The sequence below is a fragment of the Miniopterus schreibersii genome (genome assembly GCF_964146895.1).
Source record: "Miniopterus schreibersii genome assembly, chromosome: 15".
Lineage (NCBI taxonomy): Eukaryota > Metazoa > Chordata > Mammalia > Chiroptera > Miniopteridae > Miniopterus > Miniopterus schreibersii.
The window spans coordinates 43134297-43156485 of record NC_138115.1 but is presented as its reverse complement, the minus strand read 5'-3'; the positions used below and the strand labels follow the sequence as shown (position 1 = coordinate 43156485).

The following is a 22189-nucleotide window of genomic DNA, read 5'->3' as shown; positions in this document are numbered from 1 at the left end:
CAGCCCTTTTGGCACCGCCTCTTCCTGGGCCAATGTCTGGGGCGCAGCAAGGCCGCAGAGGCTGGGAACTTGCCTTGTGGGCGGGGTCGCGCTGCGCCGCTGGGATAGCGCCTGGGCCGCGAAGCGCCGGGACTGGCCCGCAGCGCGGGACCTGCGGGGCGGGCCTGGGCGAGGGGCGATCTAAGGGGCGGGGCCGGGGCGGAGCCGCAGGAGGCGGAAGCGGCGAGTGAGCTCGAGCCGGAGCTGTGTGGAGGCCTTGGTCCGCGCCCGCGGAGCGGCGTCGGCGGCGTTGGCCGGGGCGGTACAGCCTGAACGGGCGGGCCGAAGCCCGGGGGTCGGGTGACGGGCGGGCTCACCCCCGCGCGGTCGTCGGAGCGGGCTGAACTCCTGCCCCCGCGCAGTCCTGGGGAGGATGCAGCCCGGGGCCCCGGGGTGGGGCGGGCGGCGGCGGCGGCTGCAGCGCTAGCGGCGCCGGGGGTGGGCGGCGGCGGCATGAGGCGCGGGGCCGGCGCCCGCGGGAGGGAGGCGCTGCCGGCGGCCCTGCCGCTCCCGCTGGAGCTCCTCGCCTTGCCCTGCCCGCGGGGCCGCGGCCGCTCTCGTCCCGGCCGCCGCCCGGGCAGCCGCTGGTGACCACTCGCCGCGCCGCCGGAGGCTTCACCCGCGCCCTCCCCCAGGACGCTCCCGCGGAGCTCTGGCCTCTTCGCCCTGCTCGCGGAGGCCGCGCTGCGCGCCGGGCGACGGCGAGGCCGGAAGATGGCCTGGGTGCTCAAGATGGACGAGGTGATCGAGTCCGGGCTGGTGCACGACTTCGACGCCAGCCTTTCGGGCATCGGGCAGGAGCTGGGCGCCGGCGCCTACAGCATGAGGTACGGGGCGCCCTGCGCTGGACGGGAGGGCGGGCGGGCGCCTCCGTACCCTTGGGAAAGGCCTGCAGGACCCTGGGCCTTTGCCAGGCGCGGCTGCGATCCGCGGAGCCCCGGCCTACCCGGCTCGGGGTCTGGGCCCTGCCGCGTGGCCGTCGGGGCCCGGGAGCTCGCAGGCCTCTGCCCACCCGGGTGGCGGGCTGTGAGGGCCGCCCTGCAACCTTCGGCCCGGGAGCGGCTGAGGGCTTCATTCACTTTTGCTGTGCAGCTTGGGGTGGTGGGAGAAGGGGTTTCATTTCCTTGCAAGTGACTTACAAGCCACTTAGAGCTGGAATGTCGTGTACGAAATGATAGGACTTACGTTGGGAAGGTACTCTCCAAAGTTTTGGTGTCCGTTCCTACTCCGTTCTACATTGTAGTCTTTTCTAGTTGCAAATTTTAATCACTTGATATTACAGCAGTAATTATACGTGAAAATAGCCACAGAGGCGAAAAAGCACATCGACTTAGTTACGGTTTTTTGATTGCCTCAAAGTGAAATTTTTCGTTTTGGGGACTAACCTCTTGGGCTGTTTCCTTTTGAAAGAAGGTTTTAAGATGCGGTGATTGCACCACAAACAATAGTTTTAGTCTTCACTGTCTGTACCGGCAGCCATTCATTTCGTTTAATTTTGAGGGGTTGAAACTGATCTGAGTTTAGTCTCTGGCCTTTATCCTGGAGAAGACTGTTAACTCCTGTCAGTTTGGCAGTTAATTTTATTTTTTAGCTTTTTTGAAATAAAGTTTACATCCTATCAATTCACCCCATTAAAGTATAAAATTCGACGGTTTGGCAGCTTTTCGTTAATGCGAGTTGAGAGAGATTTCCCACACACGCTCCCTGAAGGAATGCCCTGAAGGGCTGTCGGGTTTCCCAGCCGCTTCCACGCGGCCCCTGCTGCCTGGGGGAGCAGACTCCTGGGGAGACCCCGGGTCAGGCAGGCCGGGCCGAGCGGGCTGCTCCCTGCAGCGGTCAGGCATTTAAACTCATAAATGAACAACTCTCAGAACGGTGGAGATGTTTCTTAGGTGAGGAAGTGCTTGAAGGAAAACCAGCGTTCACCAGCCTCGGACCCTGATTCTGCCTGTGCTGGTCTCTGAACTTGGCGCTTCACTCTGCAGTTGTGCAGCTCGGGGGTTCTGGATGAGGTGACTTGTTTTCTGGAACAACTGTTTCAGTTAAGGAAATTGAGCTACTGAAAGTCATCGGGTCAGCGCAGGTGGGAGTACCAGAGGCAGTGGCTGCCTCCTGAAAAAGGCCGGCCTTGGGGTAAGGGCACGTGAAACAAATTCAGTCTCTTCAATTGCTTCTCAGTTATGGCAAAATGAAAGTTTGCTGCTGAGAACTTTGCTTATTTAGAGTTATTTTGAGCTCTTTTTCTTTCTTTCTAGAATTCTGTTTGTTTTAGTGACTTGACCAACTAATGAACTTTTGTTTATTGTTTGTGAAAAGGAAGTAAAATCTTGATATTAAACCTTTCCTTGACCTTTTTCTTAAACTAATGTGTGACATCTTGGTAATTCTGTGTTTTTTACAACAGTTTCCATGGGGAAACTTTTTCCCTTGAATGTTTTTGGTTATTGGTTATATAGTATGTGTCATTTAATCTAAAATTTTCAAGTATCTTTGAAGACAAATACCATTTTGGTTATTTTTTTTCCTATATTTTGGGTATCAATTTGCTCTTCAACATTTGCTCCTCAAAAACTAAGAGGAACCCATGAGAGTCTTTGCCTCTTGCAAATTCAAACCCTTTGTTTGAAATTCAGATTTAGGAAATTGCAAAACTGAGTTGACCTGGAGAAAGTCTGAAGAAGGCTTTAAGCTGTGCTGGCCTTTGATTGCACATGAACTTCCCACACCTGGACCTGGGTGGAGCTCTGGGAGAGCCAGATGGGTCTCGGGAGTGCCCGCTGTCTTTTTCACTGCACGGGCAGTCTCGATTCTGATGCTTGTCTTTCTCTTTGATTGGTTCTCAAGTTCAAGAGGTAAACTTGCACTAAACTTGAAATTATTTGAAAAGTAACTTCTTGATAAAAGTTTACTTTGTAGGCAGCTTTGCTTTTTTCTTTCAAAGTGAAGTATACTCACTGTATTTGCTTTTTGGATGACTTAAAATGGATTTTGAAAGACTGTCCTTAGAAAATGGTTTCTTCATGTTTGGAGGTAGCTAGTTTGAAAGAGACAGTTTCTCTCAATAGTCTGACTTAACTTAAAACTATATTTGCACCTGGCCAGTGTGGCTCAGCGGTTGAGCATAGACCTATTATCCAAGAGATCAAATTTTGATCCCTGTCAGGGCACATGCCCGGGTTGCAGCCTCGATCCCCAGCTGATTAATGACACTCTCGTTGATGTTTCTATCTCCCTTCCTCTCTAAAATCAATAAAAATATTTTAAAAATATATATTTGCATTAAATGTTGCAGGCTGTTAGTACTGGAATATGTCGAGTCTAATTTCTGATACTACCTTTGCTGCTCTTTTTCCCTCGTTTTGTGTGCTTGTGTTCTGTGTGTACTGTTGTACCACATTTGTATGTATATGAGCTGCTTCAAGTTCTATATGAAATAAGGCAGGTCATAAAGAGTTTTTAAAATCTTAGTTACAATATCAGGATTCTAGAGATGGATGAAGAGACCTTAGAGAACCAATAGGCCAGTTCTTAAGTGAATAAAACCTAAGCTCAAAGATGTTACAGTGATTGGCCCAAGTGGCCTGTCAGCGGCACCACCATTCCAAATGAAGTCTGAGTTCCCACTCACTGAATGAAGGCTGAAACCCATTGTAATTTGAAATCTGGGTCATTCATGTTTTGTGAAGTAAGGACCAGATAAAAAAGTAAAACTCCTAACAGGGTCTTTTGGGCCACTGGTAATTATCTTTCCATCTTACTTTTCACATGAAATTTATGATCTGTAGCAAGTTAATTTTCAGGATTTAAGAAATAATGCAACTTCTTTAGATTACATGTAAAAACTTTGATATTAAATTATTACCACCCAGCTGGCGTGGCTCAGTGGTTGAGCATCAACCTATGATCCAGGAGATCAAGGTTCAATTCCCGGTCAGGGCACATGCCCAGATTGCAGGCTCAATCCCCAGTAGGGTCCGTGCAGAAGGCAGCCAATCAATAACTCTCTCATCATTGATGTTTCTATCTTTCCCTCCCCCCTCTTCTCTTTGAAATCAATAAAGATATTTTTTTTTAAAATTAGTACCTTACAAAGGGCATTGGTCTGAGCCCTGTTAAACTTCCCTATAGTATAAATCTGTTTTGAGACAAAAGTTACATGTTACAGACTCTGTGGAAGGTGTACCCGTAGTTTACAAATAATTTCCTAAATCAAAACTGCTTTGAGGTGAAGACAAGTTTCCTATATTGATTGATAGGTTAAAATGTCAGTTTACAGACTGTGAGGTAATGGGAAAATTTCAACTTGATCAGTGTTAAGTTAGTAAAAGATTACTACGGATATGGCTTATTATGTAGCTATTAATAGCAGATGATTTTCTTTTGGTCTCATGCTAACACCATGTTCTTGAGTAGGTGACATGTCTTGGAAGTATAGAAAAAATCTTAGCATCAGTGAAATTTTAAAAATTTATTATAGTGGTGCCTGAGACTATTTCCAGAATTGGCAATAATTTCTATAAAACTTCTCATTTTAAAGCTTAAAAACTTTTTGTGGGTTTAATCTTGGCTGAGGTATAGGAAAGAATTTAATAAGTTGCTGATTAAAAACATACTGATTTCAGATTATAGCATTTGAAAGGATTGGCAAACTTTTTTTTAAAAGCAGATATTTAAGGCTTTGCAGGCAGAGGGTCTCTGTCACACTTTTTTGTTTGTTTGTTTGTTTACAACCCTTTTAAAAATTTGAAGACCTTTGTCAGATCATGGTTGTACAAAAACAGGCTGGCTGGATTCTGCTCTTTGACTGTAGCTTGTCCACCCCGCTCTAAAGGATAGGCTCTAGTAATAGGTTTTGATTGCCTTGGAAAAGGTTTGCTGAGTACTGAAATCTTACATTCAAGAAATAACTTTTATTTAGACTAAGAATTCTCTCAACTAATTGACATATATTCTATTGTTTGTCCGTAGATTTTGTGTTCAGTTTTAAAAATTAGAGTTTCCCCTTCCCCCACTAAAAACAAGATTCAGTACTGTTTATATCCTTCAATCAGAGCTGTTTGAAACTTGGCGGTTTATTGATATGGTCTCATAAATCTGATATTTCATTACAGTGACACCTGTCCATTTGCCAGGACATACTTAAATATTTGCTTTTGGCAGAAATACCACCTGGTGCCTCATCTTTGTTTGCTTTAGGTTCTGTGACTGAATTTAAAAGGAGCTCTGTAATAATTATTTTGCTTTCTTTGGGACATGACTAATAGATAGATATGAAATAGATCTGTGTTGAATCTTGGTGTAGTAGTCTTTTCTTTGAAAAGTTTCTGAATTTTTTGGAGTTTGTGAAAGTGTTATCTTGAGATACGAACTACAACAGAACTAGTTTTTATTTTTTTATGTGTTGGTGGTTGAATTTGTATATATATTTTATTGATTTCAGAGAGGGGAAGGGAGAGAGAGAGAGAGAGATAGAAACATCAATGATGAGAGAGTCATTGATTGGCTGCCTGCTGCACACCCCAAACTGGGGATAGAGCCTAAAACCCGGCCATGTGTCCTGACCAGGAATCGAATTCTAACCTGGTTCATAGGTCCACGCTCAACCGATGAGCCATGCTGGCCGGGCAGGGGTTGAATTTTTTAACTTAATTTTTTAAATTTTTTAATTATTTTAGGTTTAATAGTTACAAAGATAGTCTAGCAAGTTGGCATGAACCCTTTACCCAGCTTCTACTCTCATAACCAGAGTATGATCTTTTTTTTTTAATCCTCACCTGAGGATATGTTTTTATTGATTTTTAGAGAGAGAAACATCAGTTGGTTGCCTCCTGTATGTACCCTGACCGGGGATGGAACACCCAACTTTTCGGTATATGGGATGATGCACCAACCAAGTGAGCCATCCAGCCAGGGCCAGAGTACAATTTTAAAAGATGCCATGGTGCAGTACTGTTATATAAAGTACAAAATTCATTTGGTTCACAGTTTTTCATCTATTGTCCTTTTTGTAATCCAGGTTTCAATCTTGAATGTCATATTGCATTTAGTTTTTGTCTGCTTCAATGACAATTCTTTAGTCTTCTCTTTTATGACTAACAATCTAAACATGTAAAAGTTTTTGGAAGCAAAGATAGAATATACCTGTGAATACTATTTAGCTTTTAAAGGATCGCTGTTATTTTAGCAGAATGACTGAGTAGGACCACTGTTGCTGTCATTTTCACTTATTTATGGATTACTTTGTCTGAATCTCAGATTACTTTGTCTCTGTCTCATCTATGGATTACTCTGTGTCAATCTCAGAATACTTTGTCTCTGAATAGAACAGTATGCTGTGTTTTTTGTAGTCCCTTCATAATCAAGAAATTTAAAATTAATATATTTAAAATAACAATTATAAGCCACTATATATTATCATCAATATTTTCTATTTAAAATACTATTTTCCTAAATAAAACATTAGTGAGAGTGACATTATCTTACGCTTTTTGCATATTATTTTAATGTCTAGCTTAGAAAAACTAATGGGTTCTCTTATCTGCTGTTGGTGTATTTTATTTTGGTTGACATACATGAAGAAAATCTAGCTTCATATAGATATGTGATTGGAAAAAAGAAGATTATTTTAATAGTCCTTTTAAATAATTTTGGAAATTCTTTGATATTGTACCAGCTTGGAATTGGCAACTATGTCGATGTGCTTTCTGTACTGTTATATTAGAATCAAGTGGTCTGGCCCAGCTGGCATGGCTCAGTGGTGGAGCATCGACCCATGAATCAGGAGATCGAGGTTTGATTCCTGGTCAGGGCACATGCCTGGGTTGCAGGTTTGATCCCCAATAGGGGGTGTCCAGGAGGCAGCCGATCAATTTTGACTCATCGTTGATGTTTCTATGCCTCCCTCTCTCTGAAATCAATAAAAACATGGTGTGTGTGTTTTTTTAAATCATTTGGTTGTCTTGGACTTTGATTGGATCTCTTACCCTGCATAACTTTGAAATATGCATGCATTGTTCATTTGAAAAAGAGTGGTTTCCTGAGTGATACAGATCTTCTAAATGTTGACACTTCACTATGCAGCATCAAGTCACATTCCTTAATATTGCCACTGTCTCATCAGAGAAAGTACATGGTGGGAGGTTGATTTTTGTCATTGGCAACAAATACCACAGTTGTAAACGATGGGCTCACTTACTCAGTTTTGAGGAAATTTTTCTCAGATTCCCAGGTCTGAATAATCACAGTTTGTCAGTTTTTCATTCAAGTAAACATGATATTCTGTGAGAGAAACTTAGATCAGATCACAGTTGCATCAAATCTTTTCCTTGAGACAACCATTGCACTTAGGTATGCAGCAGAAACACATTATACCTACCCAAGGACTAATATATAATAAAATTAATTTTTATACAATGACTATTAGTACAGTTGGTGCCACTGCCTTGATTCGTGCCAAGGCACCAGCAGTTTTAATTACCATTGGTTTTGTGCCATGAGTACAAATGTCAACAAAGTGAAAAAGGCCAATAGTGTATTATTCTAAAAATAGGTTTGACCTCCTGGACCCCCTGAAAGAGTTTCAGGTTCCCCAGGATTACATGGGCCACACTTTGAGAACCTCTGATCTGTGTGCCTAGAGTTTAGGTACTTAAAATATTTTCTTCTTAAACAAACCCATTATTGGAGCTCAGAGAAGTTAAGTAGTCTGCCATAGGGTCACTCAACAAATGGCAGAGCTGGATTTGAAGCTCCAGAGCTTGGTTTGTCCCCCACTTCTTTCCACAGCACCCTTTAGCTACCTACCAATTAATAATTGAGAAGTCTTCTCAAGGTAGTAGAATATGCTCATTCTGGATAGGAAGAATCATTTGAGAATGCTATATATATATGTTTTTTCTTATTCTTGTTGTATCTTGCCTTTTTTTCCTCTAGGACCTTGCTGAATTAATTGTAGGTAATATCTTTAAATAATGATAGATTTGTTTCTTGCCATGTAGTCTTTACATTTCATTTTCTTGCCTTAGCGTGCTGGGGCCTCACTGGGACGTCAGTGTAAAATCTCCCTCTCCTCTCTCTCTTAATGTCTCTTCTGTGTTTTCCATCACTTTGCTCTCTGCTGTCTTCTGGATAACTTCTTTTTACCTATATTTCAGCTTTCTTATTTACTCTTCGTTTCTGTCTGAGCTACTGTTACTTACAGCTGAGTTCTTAATTTTAGTGATTTTATTTTTCAGTTCTGTAAGTTTCTGTATTTTTTTCAGTCTTGCCGTCCCTTAAAATTTCCTGTTCCTTGCTTATCTTTTCAGGCTTTTCTTATATATATCTTTAAACAGAGTAAGCATAATTTTATAGTGTGGGTCCAATAATTCTAGTATCTTAAGTCTTTGGGGATATCAGTCCAATTAGGAAAATAGAAACCATTTAGATGTTTCAGGCAGAGAAGGATTTAGGGAAGTATTTGATTGCAGAAGTGCCAGAAGACACCCCCATTCCCCTCCCAGTCAATGCTCCAAGTTATTCTTGGGAGAAAAAGTAGCAGCTGTTTTTACTGCTACTGTTTGCTTCTCAGAAGAAGCCATTGTTTTAGACTAAGCATGAAGCTTTATGCTCTCAGCACTTGCCAGGCGTAGCAGGAAACTTTCTGTAAAGTACCATTTTAATCAAATGCTTCTTTGTGATTTCACAGTGCTAATGTGACCTACCTTTGGCAGCGATAATAAATAGTTCCTGCCTTTCAAATCAGGTAGCTACACACTCATGACTTGCTCCTTTTTTATAGAAAAAATACAGAGTTCAAAATGTTTAAAGAATTTTTTGAAGTAACTTTTTTAAAAGTACCATTTTTATTGTTAGCCTGGTCTCTTTATCAGTTGATGGACTTTATTAAACTATTAAATACTTCTTCTTTTATCTGCCTAATCATAGCCTCCCCCTTCTCCCCAAAGCCACACTGGAGATACAGGTTTAATATTATCATTTGGGGGAGCCAGATTAGCATTAATAGTTCTTTTTATTCTACGTATCATTTCTGAGCTTAAATTTTAAAAGAAACTACCCCTAAAATGTTTTATATGCTTTTAAATATTTTAAATCCAAAGTAAGGTCAGTGTTGATTTTTTTGCTTTTCAGTGATGTCTTGGCATTGCCCATTTTCAAGCAGGAAGATTCCAGCCTTCCATTGGATGATGAAACTAAAAACCCGCCTTTTCAGTATGTGATGTGCGCCGCAACATCTCCAGCAGTAAAACTGCATGATGAAACGCTCACTTACCTGAACCAAGGTTAGTATGGATATGTCATACTTTGATGATAGAATTTACAAGAATCCTGAATGAATGTTTTAGGCATTACAGCCTAGATTACTGGTGGTAATTTTGAGTTGGATTTTTTTCCTTAAGTTTTATCACTTTAGTTCACAAAAATTGTAGGAATTTTACTGTGAGTCAACAAAGCTATAGTTTATGGAAACTGATTTGCATAAAGAGCGTCTCTGGAACAAGACTTATTACAGGGTTTTCCAGATAAAATCCAAAGGAGGAGCAAGTAGAAAAGGATGTCAGTTATTTTTAGTAACAGTGGTTTCAGTGTGGAACTTGAGAATGAATCAGAAGTCCAGCTAGCAAGGAACCTGGGTCTCAGGCATGAAGCAGGTTTGTGCTAAAAATAGACATAAGCTGCACCAAGATGGAGTTGGTGACTAAAATAAATCATGTCAAATTTTGTTTACCCATATCTTATTATACTTTACGAGAATATTATATTTTTGTGGTAAATAAGTGAGAGCTGGCAGAACTTACCATTGGGAAGTATATGAGATTGTATTTTCAGGTCCTCTTAGCAGTTTGGGCACAGGCCAATGTGACTTACCAGTGTAAACAAAAATAGTTTGTTATACAGGAATTAATTTGTTGGGTACACATACTGAAAGTGCATTATTTTTTTAATGCAAATATTTTAATATAAAAATAGTACATACTCATTGTAGAAAAATTGGGAAATATGTCAAGGGATAAAGCTGAAAATTGGACTGCAGTTGCATCCCACCAAGATAACTAACATCTAGCTATATTTTCTTGTGTTTATATCTTACTTCATTTAAAAAATGGAATTAACATCTATTCACTTACAAGTATATTGTGATTATCTGTCATTAAATAGAATCTTTGATTCCTTGAACTGTTGGAAAGAGCTACAGATTTTAGACTATTGTGATAAACATTCAGAAATATGAAAGAATAGCTTATTTTCAACTTCTCATTTCATATATAGGTTTATAGAGTCTATGAGGTTTTGAGACTTAAGTTTCATATTTGAAAGCACCTTAAGAGTTTATATGGTAATCTGTTTTAGACATAAAGCTATCAGAAGAAACAATGTAGGGGCAAGAATATTCACTGTAGCTTTATTTCTAAAGACAAAAAAAGGAAATAACCTGAATTTTTCTTACTTGGGGAATGGTTCAGTAAGTTCTGTTACATACATACCTTGGGATTAATGAGTACACACACACACACCCTCTCTGTTTTAAAAATTGTGTATCTGTTCATTGGCCTGGGGAAATTAATCGATAATTTATCACTATTATTAATAAGCCAGATAAAGATGGTTCGTATTGACAAAAGTTGTAATACACCATCTATAGTGATGATTTATTAGACTGGCATTTACTGAGTGCTTACTCTGTATGAAGCATTGTACTAAATACTTTATATGTGTTATCTTCCACAATAAGCCCAGGAAAAGTTTTATTAATCTATTTTACAGATTTAAAAACTGAAGCTTAGAGCAGTTGATGAACTTGCTCAATATCAATTTAGCCAACCTTAGATTATTTTTTTGGTTAATCCTCACCTGAAGATATTTTTTCCATTGATTTTTAGAGAGAGGAAAGGAAGGAGGCTGGGGAGAGACACATACACACGCACGCACACACACACAGAGGTGAGAGAGACACGTCTATTGGTTTCCTCCCACATGCACCCCGAGGTGGGCTGGGAATCAAACCCGCAACCCTTTGGTTCATGGGCCAGTGATCTAACCGCTGAGCCACACTGGCCAAGGCCAATTTAGTGTTTTAAATAGATGATTTATATACATGGTTCAAAATTGAGAAGGTATGAAAGGGTATAAAATAAAAAGTCTTCTTTCCCTGGATCTCAGTTATCTAGTTTGCTCATCTCAGGTAGCCACTAAATTAGAACCATTTTTTCCTAATGTTTTATGACAGTCTTTGTATAACAAAAATATTGTATAGTTACTATTTTATTGAATTCATTCCACTAAACTTACTTATTCATGTAATGAGTGAATTATATGCTTAAATGTGCTTCTGGTGGATGTAATGGTCTTGTCACTAAAGGATGAAATTTAAAAGAGAATTTCCATCTCTAAGATGCTGCCTGGTAGAAGCTATCATACATAATTGCCAGTGAATGCCCAGGATATGTGCACCTCTGCTACATACTGGATGTCCTTAGGCACATTATTTAGATACCCTTTTTGTTCCTTTTCATTGTTTCAACTAGTTATAGTGAGTAGTGAATATTAGCAATCTCTAGAGCTGGGCTACCTATGTTTACATCCCATTCCACCACTTGCTAGTCTAGGCAAGTTTGTTCATTTAAAATCCCCATATAAGGTAGTTGAGAATTAAATTGAGTAATATATGTAAAGCACTTAGAACCTTGTCAGCACAGCGTGAGCTTTTGCTGCTATTACTGTTAATAACTATGTAGCTGTAATGATTCCTGATCGTATTGGAAGACCAAGTATTTAGACATTGGTTGATGTATTAGTTTCCTGTTGCAGCCAGATGAGCAGTTTTTGTAAATGGTTGGAATGCAACCATGGGGCTAGATACCTGTGTGATGACTCAGTAAGTTTGCCAGGTTTGTTGGAAAACATGATTGTAATCTTTTAAGTAAATCTGTAACAGTCAGAGTTTTGAACTATAGAAATAACATGTTTACACTGCTTAGCAACTGGTAGGCAGAATAATGTTTCCCCAAAGATGTCTGAGTCCTAATCCCCAGAACCTGTGATTATATGGCAAAAAGGGACTTTGTAGATGCAATTAAGTTAAGGATGCTGAGATGGAGAGATTATTTTGGATTTTGAAGGTGAGTTCAGTGAAATCACAAGGGTCCTTAAAAGTGAAAGAAGTAGGCAGGAGAGTCAGGAGTCAGAGATTTGAAGATGCTTTGTGCAGCTGGCTTTAAAGATGAAAGAAGGGGCCATGAGCCAAGGGTTGTAGGCTGCATAAAGTAGTAGGCAAAGGCAAGGAAATAATTTCTCTTGAGTCTCAAGGAACACAGATGCCAATGTACGTACAATCGGCCATCCCAAATCAGGCCATTTTTCTCTTTGGAAGAGTGTTTATCATATCATATCCTACAGTATTTATTCAGCTTCTGAGAAAAGATGGTTAATTTTTACTATTTTACTCAGAGCTTTCTAAGTATTAAGTTATTCCCAGGAGATGGTCCTGAACTCTTTATGTTGGAAATAGTATTGACTCACTGGATATTTCTAGCTTCTCCAACTTCAGCATGCAATGGGACCACCTAGAGGGCTTGTCAAAATATGTCACAGGGCCCCATAGTTTCTTATTCAGTAGGTCTGAACTGGGACTGGAGAATTTGCATTTCTGACAAGTTTCCATGTGATGCTGATGCTGCTAGTCAGGAACCATGCTGAATTTTCTATTTTGAATATTCAGGCAAATATAAGAGCTTCCCTTCACCACCAGCTTTTATAGACGGATGTCCTCAGAGGAGGATTGGCACAGAGCAGGGGCTGTGCACCATTCTTTCGCCATAGCTTGGTCACTCCTAGTAGCCTTCCCTTAAAACTCATTGCTCACCTTCTGCTGTTTGGGCAGCTATTACTGAAGAATATTTGCCACTGTGTAACACCATAAAGAAGAAAAGTAAAATTTTCTGCCGCCTTAACTTCATCAGTCAGGTAGAAATTGGAACTAGTTTTCCAAGTTGTATTGATGCCAGGTTTTGTACTGTTTTCAACAATAGAAGTACAGAGTTTAAAAACTTTGTATTTTCCTGGTTATGCCTAAGCAGCTGTCCTCTGCTCTTGGGTAACAAGAAGAGTTAAGTCTGACTTTGTGAAGTAAAAAACTGTAGTCCCAACATGGAACCACTAGAGGGTGGAGTAAACACAACTGGCTCTCCCTTTGAGCTGGGATTTAGCTGGAATAGGCTGCTCCTTGGTTTATAGCTGTAGCCAAGTCTTTGATGCTTTCACACCTCATAATATGAATGAGACTTTTGATCTTAACCCCTGGGTTTATTTCATATTGGTTCATTGCTGCTATTGGATCAGAAATACCTGTTCATTTGGAGGCCAGCTTCTACTTGGAGAATCCTCTAATAATTAACTACTTTGCAGACAGGTTTTAGGCCCTAGGAAATACATGTCTGTTGGATTAAAAATACTATTAAGTAATAGAAGCTTCAAAAAAGAGAATACGGTCATGCGTCACTTAACGACTGTTATGTTCTGAGAAATGCATCATTAGGTGATTTCATCATCATGGGAATACCATAGAGTGCACTTCTGTAAGTCTAGATGATGTAGCCTACTACACCCCTAGGCTGTATGGTATAGCCTATTGCTCCTAGGCTACAAACCTGCACAGCATGTTACTGTGATGAATAGTGTGGGCAATTATAGTACAATAGTAAGTATATTTGTATCTAAATGTAGAAAATTTACAGTAAAAATATGGTAGAAAAGATGAATGGTGCACCTGTATAGGGCACTTACCATGAATGGAGCTTGCAAGGACTGGAAGAGTTGCTGGGTGAGGCAGTGAGTGAGTGGAAAGTAAAAGTGAAGGCCTGGGGCATTACTATAACACTTTGTGCTAGGACTTTACATGGCTCTGATGTCACTAGGTGGTAAGAATTTTTCAGTTCCAATATACTTACTTACGCAGTTTGTTGCTGACTGAATTGTCATTTTGAGGCACATGACTGTCATTTTTTGTTAGTTTCATTTTACATGGTAGTAGATTACCTTGAGGTTAGCTTTGGTTCTTGTTCTAAAGTTCTATATTAGGACCTTAAAAATAAATGCTTTGAACTTAGTGTCATTGTTCATAATAGCCAAAAAGTGGAAACAACCCGTATGTTCATTAACTGATGAGTGAGTGAACAAACAAAATGTATATTTATACAATGAATAATATTTGGCAGTAAAAAGGAATGAAGTACTAATATGTGCTACAATATATTAACCTTGAAAACATTGTTTAGTAAAAGAAGCCAGTCACAAAAGGCTGTGTATTGTGTAATTTCATTTATGTCATGTGCCCAAAGTGGACAAATCCCTAGGGAAAGAAAGTAGATTCATTAGTAGTTGCAGGGGGCTCAGGGGATGGGAGGGGTGAGTAGTGACTGCTAACAGGTTCGAGTTCTTTTGGGGGTGATGAAAATGTTCTAAAGTTGGTAGTGGTGATGGCTGCACAACTCTGAATATACTAAAAATGAACTGTATACTTTAAAAGGGTGAATTTTATGGCATGTAAATTATTTTCCAAAACTGTTATAAAATAAGTTGGTCTCTGGTAATGGATGTTATGTATAATTTATATTTAATATGGGAGAGTGACGTGAAAATGAAAATAAATTTACAAATTCTTTCATCTTCTGTAATAGTATAAGAAGGGAAGATTGGTATGATTTGGAGGAAAAAGGTAACTGAATTTGCTTTTCTAGCAAATAAACATTGGGTAATTGTATGTTTTGAGAGAGTTAAAATTTTTATGTTAAACAGAGTGATGTTCTTTATATGGATTGTTTTTGATGCACAATTTCTTTAAATAGGCCAATCCTATGAAATTCGGATGCTGGATAACCGGAAAGTGGGAGATATGCCTGAGATCACTGGAAAATTGGTAAAGGTAAGGTCGATCCATTTACATTCCTAATAGATATTGTAGTGATTAAAAATTTTGCCTAATTTCACTTTAAGAAATTACGGCTATCTTAAAGGTCCTAACTTTTTGAAGTAATATGAAAGCCCTTTGGAAAGGTACCGTAAGAAATTTACTTGCACCTATGTGGGCAAACACCTACCACCACTACAAAAACTTTAAGTTTCTCTTTAAAAGTAAAAGAGAATGCAAGGGAAAATGTTAAGTGTTAAAATGAAACTTTAAAAAGGTACTTTTATTTTACCCTTTAAAATTTCTCTAAGTAAAATTTGAAATCTCTGTTCACCCTGCTTATGTATCTGAATGACGAAGTGGGTCATTCTAGGCACAGGAGGTATAGCCGTTGGCCCCCCAACCCTTTGCTTTTAGGATATACCTTCAGAACTGTCCCCGCCCCTCCATTGTCATGCAAGGTGAGTCCTTTTAGCTTCTACCTGTCATGTACCATGGTTTATTATAAACTCCATGGCATTACAGGGCAAGGTTTATGGAAGAAGTTTAGTTAGGAAAAGGAAAAACTTCAGTGTGGCTAAGTGTTAGCAGAAGAGAAGCAGGCATGAGTTCTCTTGATTCTTCCATTGCTCCACAGAGAGGCATGTCGGGGGCCCAGCTGCTGGGCCCTCAGTATGGAGAGACATCCCATTAGAAAGGCTTCCCCTGTGGATCTGCCTTTTTGGAGGGCAAGCCTGTGAAAGGCAGCCTTGGTGGGGGAAGTGGATACTAATACTAATGCAGATGACTGTCTTTTTATTTTTATTTTTTAAATATATCTTTATTGATTTCAGAGAGAGGAAAGGAGAGGGAGAGAGAGAGATAGAAACATCAATGATGAGTCATTGATCGAGCCCGCAACCCGGGCATGTGCCCTGACCGGGAATCGAACCCCGATTACCTGGATCCCAGGTCGATGCTCAACCGCTGAGCCACGCCCGGCCGGGCAATGACTGTCTTTTTAAAGACACTCAATTATTAACAATTATTTTAAATGAACAGTTTTACCATCATGCCTGGGTTTCTCTCTTTATGCCACCTTTTCATTTTAGTAATTCCTATGTCCATCCAGTGTTTTCTTCTTAGAAATGTAATTCTTGCTCATGAATTTTGTGGGCATGTGTCTTAATTCTGAACTGCAATATCAGATTCTTAAATAAAAAATATACCTAATTAACCATTTTATTTGGGCTTTTTACATTTGAATTATAATTCTTTGCACCAAAAAAGTGTGCCCATAATCCAAGAATACAAGAGCAAACGTTAACTTATAAAATGTTTAAAGCAGAATTTGTTTCGTATGCTCTTCTATTATAGAAATGCGTAAGAAGTGAAAATACTTCTGCATTTAGCTGGAAAAGTTAAAAGTACTCACTCCCCCCCCCCCTTATTCCATAGAGCATCATAAGAGTCGTATTCCATGATAGACGGCTACAGTATACAGAGCACCAGCAACTTGAAGGTTGGAAGTGGAATCGCCCAGGAGATCGACTTCTTGATTTAGGTACAAGTGACCATCAGAGGACCATGGAGAGAGATGTAAAGACATTTTAGCTCTACCCATGTTTTCACCCCATGTAATTGTGTAGAGAGAGTTTTGGCGTGAGAGTGGATTCTGTATGCCTTGAGTTGTTTTATAGTTTAAAATGTTGACCCTTGAATAATGCTCGGGTTAGGGGCACCAACCCCCATGCAGTCAAAAATTTGCACTTGACTCCCCCAAAACTTAATTACTAATAGCTTACTGTTGATCGGAAGCTTTACAGATACTATAAATAGTCAATTAGCACACATTTTGTATGTTATGTGTATTATATCCTGAATTCTTAAAGTAAGCTAGAGAGAAGAAAATCATAAGGAAGGGAAAAATACATTTACAGTATTTATTGAAAAAATCTGCATATAAGTGGACTCCCACAGTTCACACTCATGTTGTTCTAGGGCCAACTATAGTGTCTTGGTGCCAAAAGATCCTGAGCCAGGAATTTTATGAGTTTGAAACCATTTATTTAATTCTCAATTGGCACTTTCCATCATATTCTGATTAAAATGAAATCGAACCGTGGTGGGAGAGAAAGTATGATACTCATTAGGTGGGCTTTGAGGTTGAAATGGTTTATGGTGGAGAACATTAAAGAAAATAGTGCAGCATCGAGGTGTAACATTTTCAGTGGAACACAGAGTAAGTTGTAAGCTTTTAAATTATTCTCAGTAGATGAGTTTCTATGTAACTTCTTTCTATAATGCAGATATTCCAATGTCTGTGGGAATAATTGACACAAGGACAAATCCAAGCCAGTTAAATGCAGTTGAATTTCTGTGGGACCCTGCAAAACGCACATCTGCTTTTATTCAGGTTTGGATTTTTTACTTTACTAGACGTATACTAGCCTAGTCACTTAGAAGGCCATGGATGAGGCTGAATTCTTGATGCATGATATCATTTTCCTTAAAAGCTTATTTGTAAACTATCTTGTAATGTCTTTTTAAAAATATATTACACACTTAAATTGGAGTGATCTACTATATCCATTATTATAGACTAACACATATAAAGGTAATCTGTATAAAAGCATTATTCAAATGTTACTTTGACCACTGGCAGTAGTAATAATGGTCAGAACTTCCATTTTTCATCAGATGCATTCTCTTGAACCAAAGCTGCCATTTAAAAGGATGTGATTGGAAAAAAAAACTGTACTGTTCTAAGATTCTTTGTTAAAAACACTCTAGTACCGAAATTTTCAAACATCCAAAAAAGTAAGAGAATAATGATGAATCCTGTGTGCTCATCACCTGGCTTCAACAGTTAGTAGCAGCTCCCCCTTTTTAAGTTATTGATGGGATACTTCAAAGCACTGTCCAGCGTGTCACATCACTCATAAATGCTCAGTTTGTATCCCTAAGAGATGAGTTTTAAAAATATATATGTAATATTATTGTATGTAAAATCAAATCCATGGTAATTCTAATACCCAGGATGTTGAAATTTGTAAGAAGTAGAATTAAAACCACTGAGTAGGCACACTTATGTAAAAAAGACATACTGCTTAATTGCTGACCTAAGTAGACTGTGGTTTTCATGAACAGTAAAGAATCTTTGGTATTTTGAATTTTTGCAAATATTATTTCCCATCAATTAATAGTCACTAGGGACATGGTTCATGTTTGTTGAATATTTTCTCATACTCTTTGTCTAACAGGACAACTAGTTATGTAGTAGTACGTGAAAAAAATGATGTAAGAGCCTTAAATCTCAGGTTGTGCACAGTATACTGCAGAGAACAGTTTTAACTTTGAGAGTGAGATGGCAGAGCATCCAGAAGGACAAATCAGTGGATGGTACTTTGAATCCATCTCAAATTGCCCAGGTACACTGCATCAGCACAGAATTTACTCCACGGAAGCACGGAGGTGAAAAGGGAGTGCCTTTTAGGATCCAGGTTGACACCTTTAAGCAAAATGAAAATGGAGAATACACAGATCATCTACACTCAGCTAGCTGCCAAATCAAAGTTTTTAAGGTAAGAGATAGAAACCAGGTTTTTGGTACTTAAGGCCCAGTTTTGCTTGTAAAGTTATTTGTAACATGATGGATGAAATAATATTTGTTTTTTAGCCTAAAGGTGCAGACCGGAAGCAAAAAACTGATCGAGAAAAGATGGAGAAGAGAACTGCTCATGAAAAAGAAAAGTATCAGCCGTCCTATGATACCACAATCCTCACAGAGGTAATGCAGAGCAGCATTTTGGTGTCTGAAGAGAAGCAGAGGTTTGCATATTAGCACTATTTCTAAGAATGAGTTTTGCTATGAAGGGGTTGGGGAAGGTTGGGGGGTAGGTAGACTGACATACATTCTTTGTGAAGTTTGTGGGGGAAATATTTTATTTAAATTCTGGGATTCTAATGGATTAGTTTCTTGGGTGGGTTCTTGAATGAAGATGCTGAAATCCCAATCAGGTCTCAGAAACAGACCTTAAAAACCTTGAAGTTGGCAAGAGATTAAGTTGGGGCCTAGAAAGTTTGATTTTTGTCACTGCTGGGGTTTTGCATTTTCTTTAACTTTGAATCCTGCTAGTCATGCAATTGTTTAATTGGACTGCAGAGACATAAAACAGGGTATTAGATCTTTCTTTGTATAATGAAAAGACATTGATCCCAATCTTTGGTGTTTGTCCAGATGAGGCTTGAGCCTATAATTGAAGATGCAGTTGAACATGAGCAGAAAAAGTCCAGCAAGCGGACTTTGCCAGCAGACTACGGTGATTCTCTGGCAAAGCGAGGCAGTGTAAGGGACTTCTGCTTCTCTTTTCATTGTGCAAGAAACCTTGTGCAGTGTTAGATATAGGACCTACTTCCACTGAAACGTAAAGCCAAATTTGTTTTTGATGTCCTTGTCTTGATTTAATTTGCTTTTGTTTAGACTTCCTGCTTTCTGTTCCTCACTGAGGAAAACTTCCTAAATCTAACACTTTAAAACAAAGTTGACCTTATTGGGTGGTTTTGGAGGGAAAACGACACTCAGAAATGCGTCCCCTCCTCTCTCCTTCCCTTCCTCCCTCCCTCCCTCTCTCCTTGGCACATACACTTCCTTCAAGAGCACTGAAATTAATTGAAGATACATTCTTTAGTAAAATAGTTATCATTTTTGTGTAATCTAAAAAGGTTTTGCTTCCTCATGTGTATAACTGATAAGAAAATTTCGTGGATATTTAGAGAAATGATGGCAGCAAGCTTGACATTAACATATGCAATACTTTGTGTCACATTTCCCTGCATGTAGTATAAGAATGTGTGTCTGTCTGTGCTTTTAAAAGCCTGTTTGGCAGCACTGGTAGGAAAATGGCCTTGACCGCATCAGTGTTTCCTCTGGGCACTCCACTGTGACCTTGCACTTCAGGCCAGAATAGTGCACCTTGCTATACTCAGACCCGGTTCCCCCCAACATACAGCCAGGGAATTTTTGGTTGAATATGAGCCTTGTCAGCTTAAGTATAGCAAATCCTTACTTTATGACACAACTCTTCATCTAACAGCCCAGATCAGCTATATATCCACAATAAATGTAAACAGAGCATTAAACTTTTTCTTAGTAACTGTCATCATCTGTATTAATGGCTACACTATTCATCATTGCATTGTTCATACTATCAAAGTACCAAAAATGGAATTTTCACTCTTAAACACTTGTCTGTAATTATGGGTAGACTATGAAGGTCACAAGCACTATCACTAGCACTTCATTTCCAAATTAAAACATTGAGTGAAAATACCGTAAATGCTTCTCTGTGATACAGCTGCAAATGTAGTCATGTGGAATGATGGAGAGCACGTTTGTTGCACTTTCACTGGGCTCTTTGGATGTGCATCAGAGGCGGCACGGAGCGACTGCGCACCCTCCCCAGGCGCCTGCCCCTCCGGTTTTGTCTTTACCCTCTTCTGATCCCCAGCCAAAGACCCACGTATTTCTTACACTCCTGTGGGGAAGCCCAGTAACTCAGATCACTTCTCCCCTTTTGTTAGAAATGATTTAACTAATTAAAAAGAAATGGGTTCTCATAATTCATAAATTAAAGAAATCTATTCAAGCCCAGAGCTAATCTGAAGATGGTAGAATTATTAATAAATTGTTAATGACTCTTAGCTCAAGTCTAAAGTATGCAAAACGTCAGCAGTTCATTGGCCTGGGATTTCACATCTTCCTCGTGTGTGTTGCTTGCTGCCCCCGGCTGCATTTGGTTTGGTTAAGATATTTCTAGGGGGTGGTTAGAGCTCCTCTTGTAAACCAGTTTTTAAGAAGTAAGCTACAAATTAATCCCTTAAAAAAGAAACTCTGCAGCATTTCATTTATTTCTTCAAGTGCCTACAGAGAAAGGCTGACTTTTTTTTTTTTTTTTTTTTACAATTTTTGGATAGTTAAAGTTGGCTGTCAGGAGATACTGATATCCAGACTCATCTGCTAAAGTAATAGGTGCTGTATGTAATGGTCCCACAGCAACTAGAGGCACCATTGTTGGTTCCTAAGAGCTGCTGCACAACAAAACCCTTACTTAGTGTATCTGTTTCTTGCCTCTGAGCTGTATTTTATTGGCTCAAACCAGGGCTGCCAATTTCTACAGTCTCAGATGGGTCATCATTTTCTAGTCTGCCTGAGGAGGGACTTTGTTCACAGTGCACCAGAAGCGTGACTAGAAGAGTACAGGCCAGGTAGCACTGGAGCCTTAGTGGATTACAGATTGCCTTCAGGAGCCCGGGCCCTGGACCATTGCTTACTTTTGAAGGATGACAAGGTAGAAGAAACTGTGTGAAATTATTCCTTGATAGCCTTTACCCTCCTGGGTTGAGACTTCTATAGAAACCTATGAAACACAGGCAGGCAGGTCTTGCTGTTTTGTTCAGCCTGGCCATTTAAGAACTTGGGATCCATTATGTTCTAAATGTAGAGGCTTCCCCATAGAACCAGTTTTCATTGAACACAAGTTTTCCACTCTTCAGTGAATTGAGGCTCATGTTTATCGGGCAAGTTTTACTGCTAAAAGAGTCTAGATGGGTAAAAGTGAAGATAAGAATGTTTATGAAGTTTCAGTCAATTTGGTGTCTCTGTCACATTACTCAGCCTACTAGCCATACTAACTGGAAGCTTTTGATGGCTTCATTTCCTCTATAGACAGCTGGCAATAATTACCAAAGCAAACTTTGGGGGGCTTGACATCAAAAGGTTTATATTATTTAGCTTTGTGTGTTATGCTACATTGTAGTATTTTAGTATCTGAGGAGGATGGTATAGCAGGAAGATCTTCTGGGTAGTAGAGATGACTGTGAACAGGGGACACCCATAAGTTATTTGATCTGCCAGTTGGCTCACACGCTATTGGGTTCCTCAAACTGTATAAGCTAAAGAGGTATCTACTTTGTAAGGTGGAAAGTAAAACAAGGGCCCTAGTTTAAAAGAATGAACATTGTTATGTAAAATTATAGTGAGATTGGTATACTGTGCAATATATTTAGCAATGCTGTCCATCCAGTACATTTCTTTTTTTGAAAGATGATAGGAGCAGAAACAGTAAGTGCAGTCATTTCCCCCATTTTTGAAGAGATATATGACGGGCAGTTGTAAATAATACTAAGATTTGGGATTTCTGTTTTATTTTTCTTGTATGCATGCTTCTGATGGGTATCAGACAGTTGCTTTAAGCTCCTGTAATT

At 39.6% G+C, this 22189-nt stretch overlaps 1 protein-coding gene across 4 annotated transcripts in view; it reads left to right on the top strand.

Annotated features, from left to right (window-relative positions):
- Positions 1 to 208: 208 nt before the first annotated feature.
- The window catches only part of UBP1 (upstream binding protein 1), a 37125-nt gene continuing 15144 nt past the window's right edge, over positions 209 to 22189 (top strand). Inside the window, exons 1-9 of one of the 4 annotated variants that reach the window (XM_081160490.1) lie at positions 209 to 301; positions 675 to 866; positions 9169 to 9320; positions 14883 to 14959; positions 16382 to 16487; positions 17233 to 17339; positions 18355 to 18507; positions 18603 to 18713; positions 19164 to 19271. In XM_081160490.1, coding sequence (XP_081016616.1) covers positions 754 to 866; positions 9169 to 9320; positions 14883 to 14959; positions 16382 to 16487; positions 17233 to 17339; positions 18355 to 18507; positions 18603 to 18713; positions 19164 to 19271 — 927 coding nt within the window. In that variant the 5' untranslated portion in view covers positions 209 to 301; positions 675 to 753. Of the gene's footprint in view, positions 302 to 551; positions 867 to 9168; positions 9321 to 14882; positions 14960 to 16381; positions 16488 to 17232; positions 17340 to 18354; positions 18508 to 18602; positions 18714 to 19163; positions 19272 to 22189 lie in introns of those variants that run through there. The other 3 variants (XM_081160491.1, XM_081160489.1, XM_081160492.1) reach the window with 3 other exon arrangements.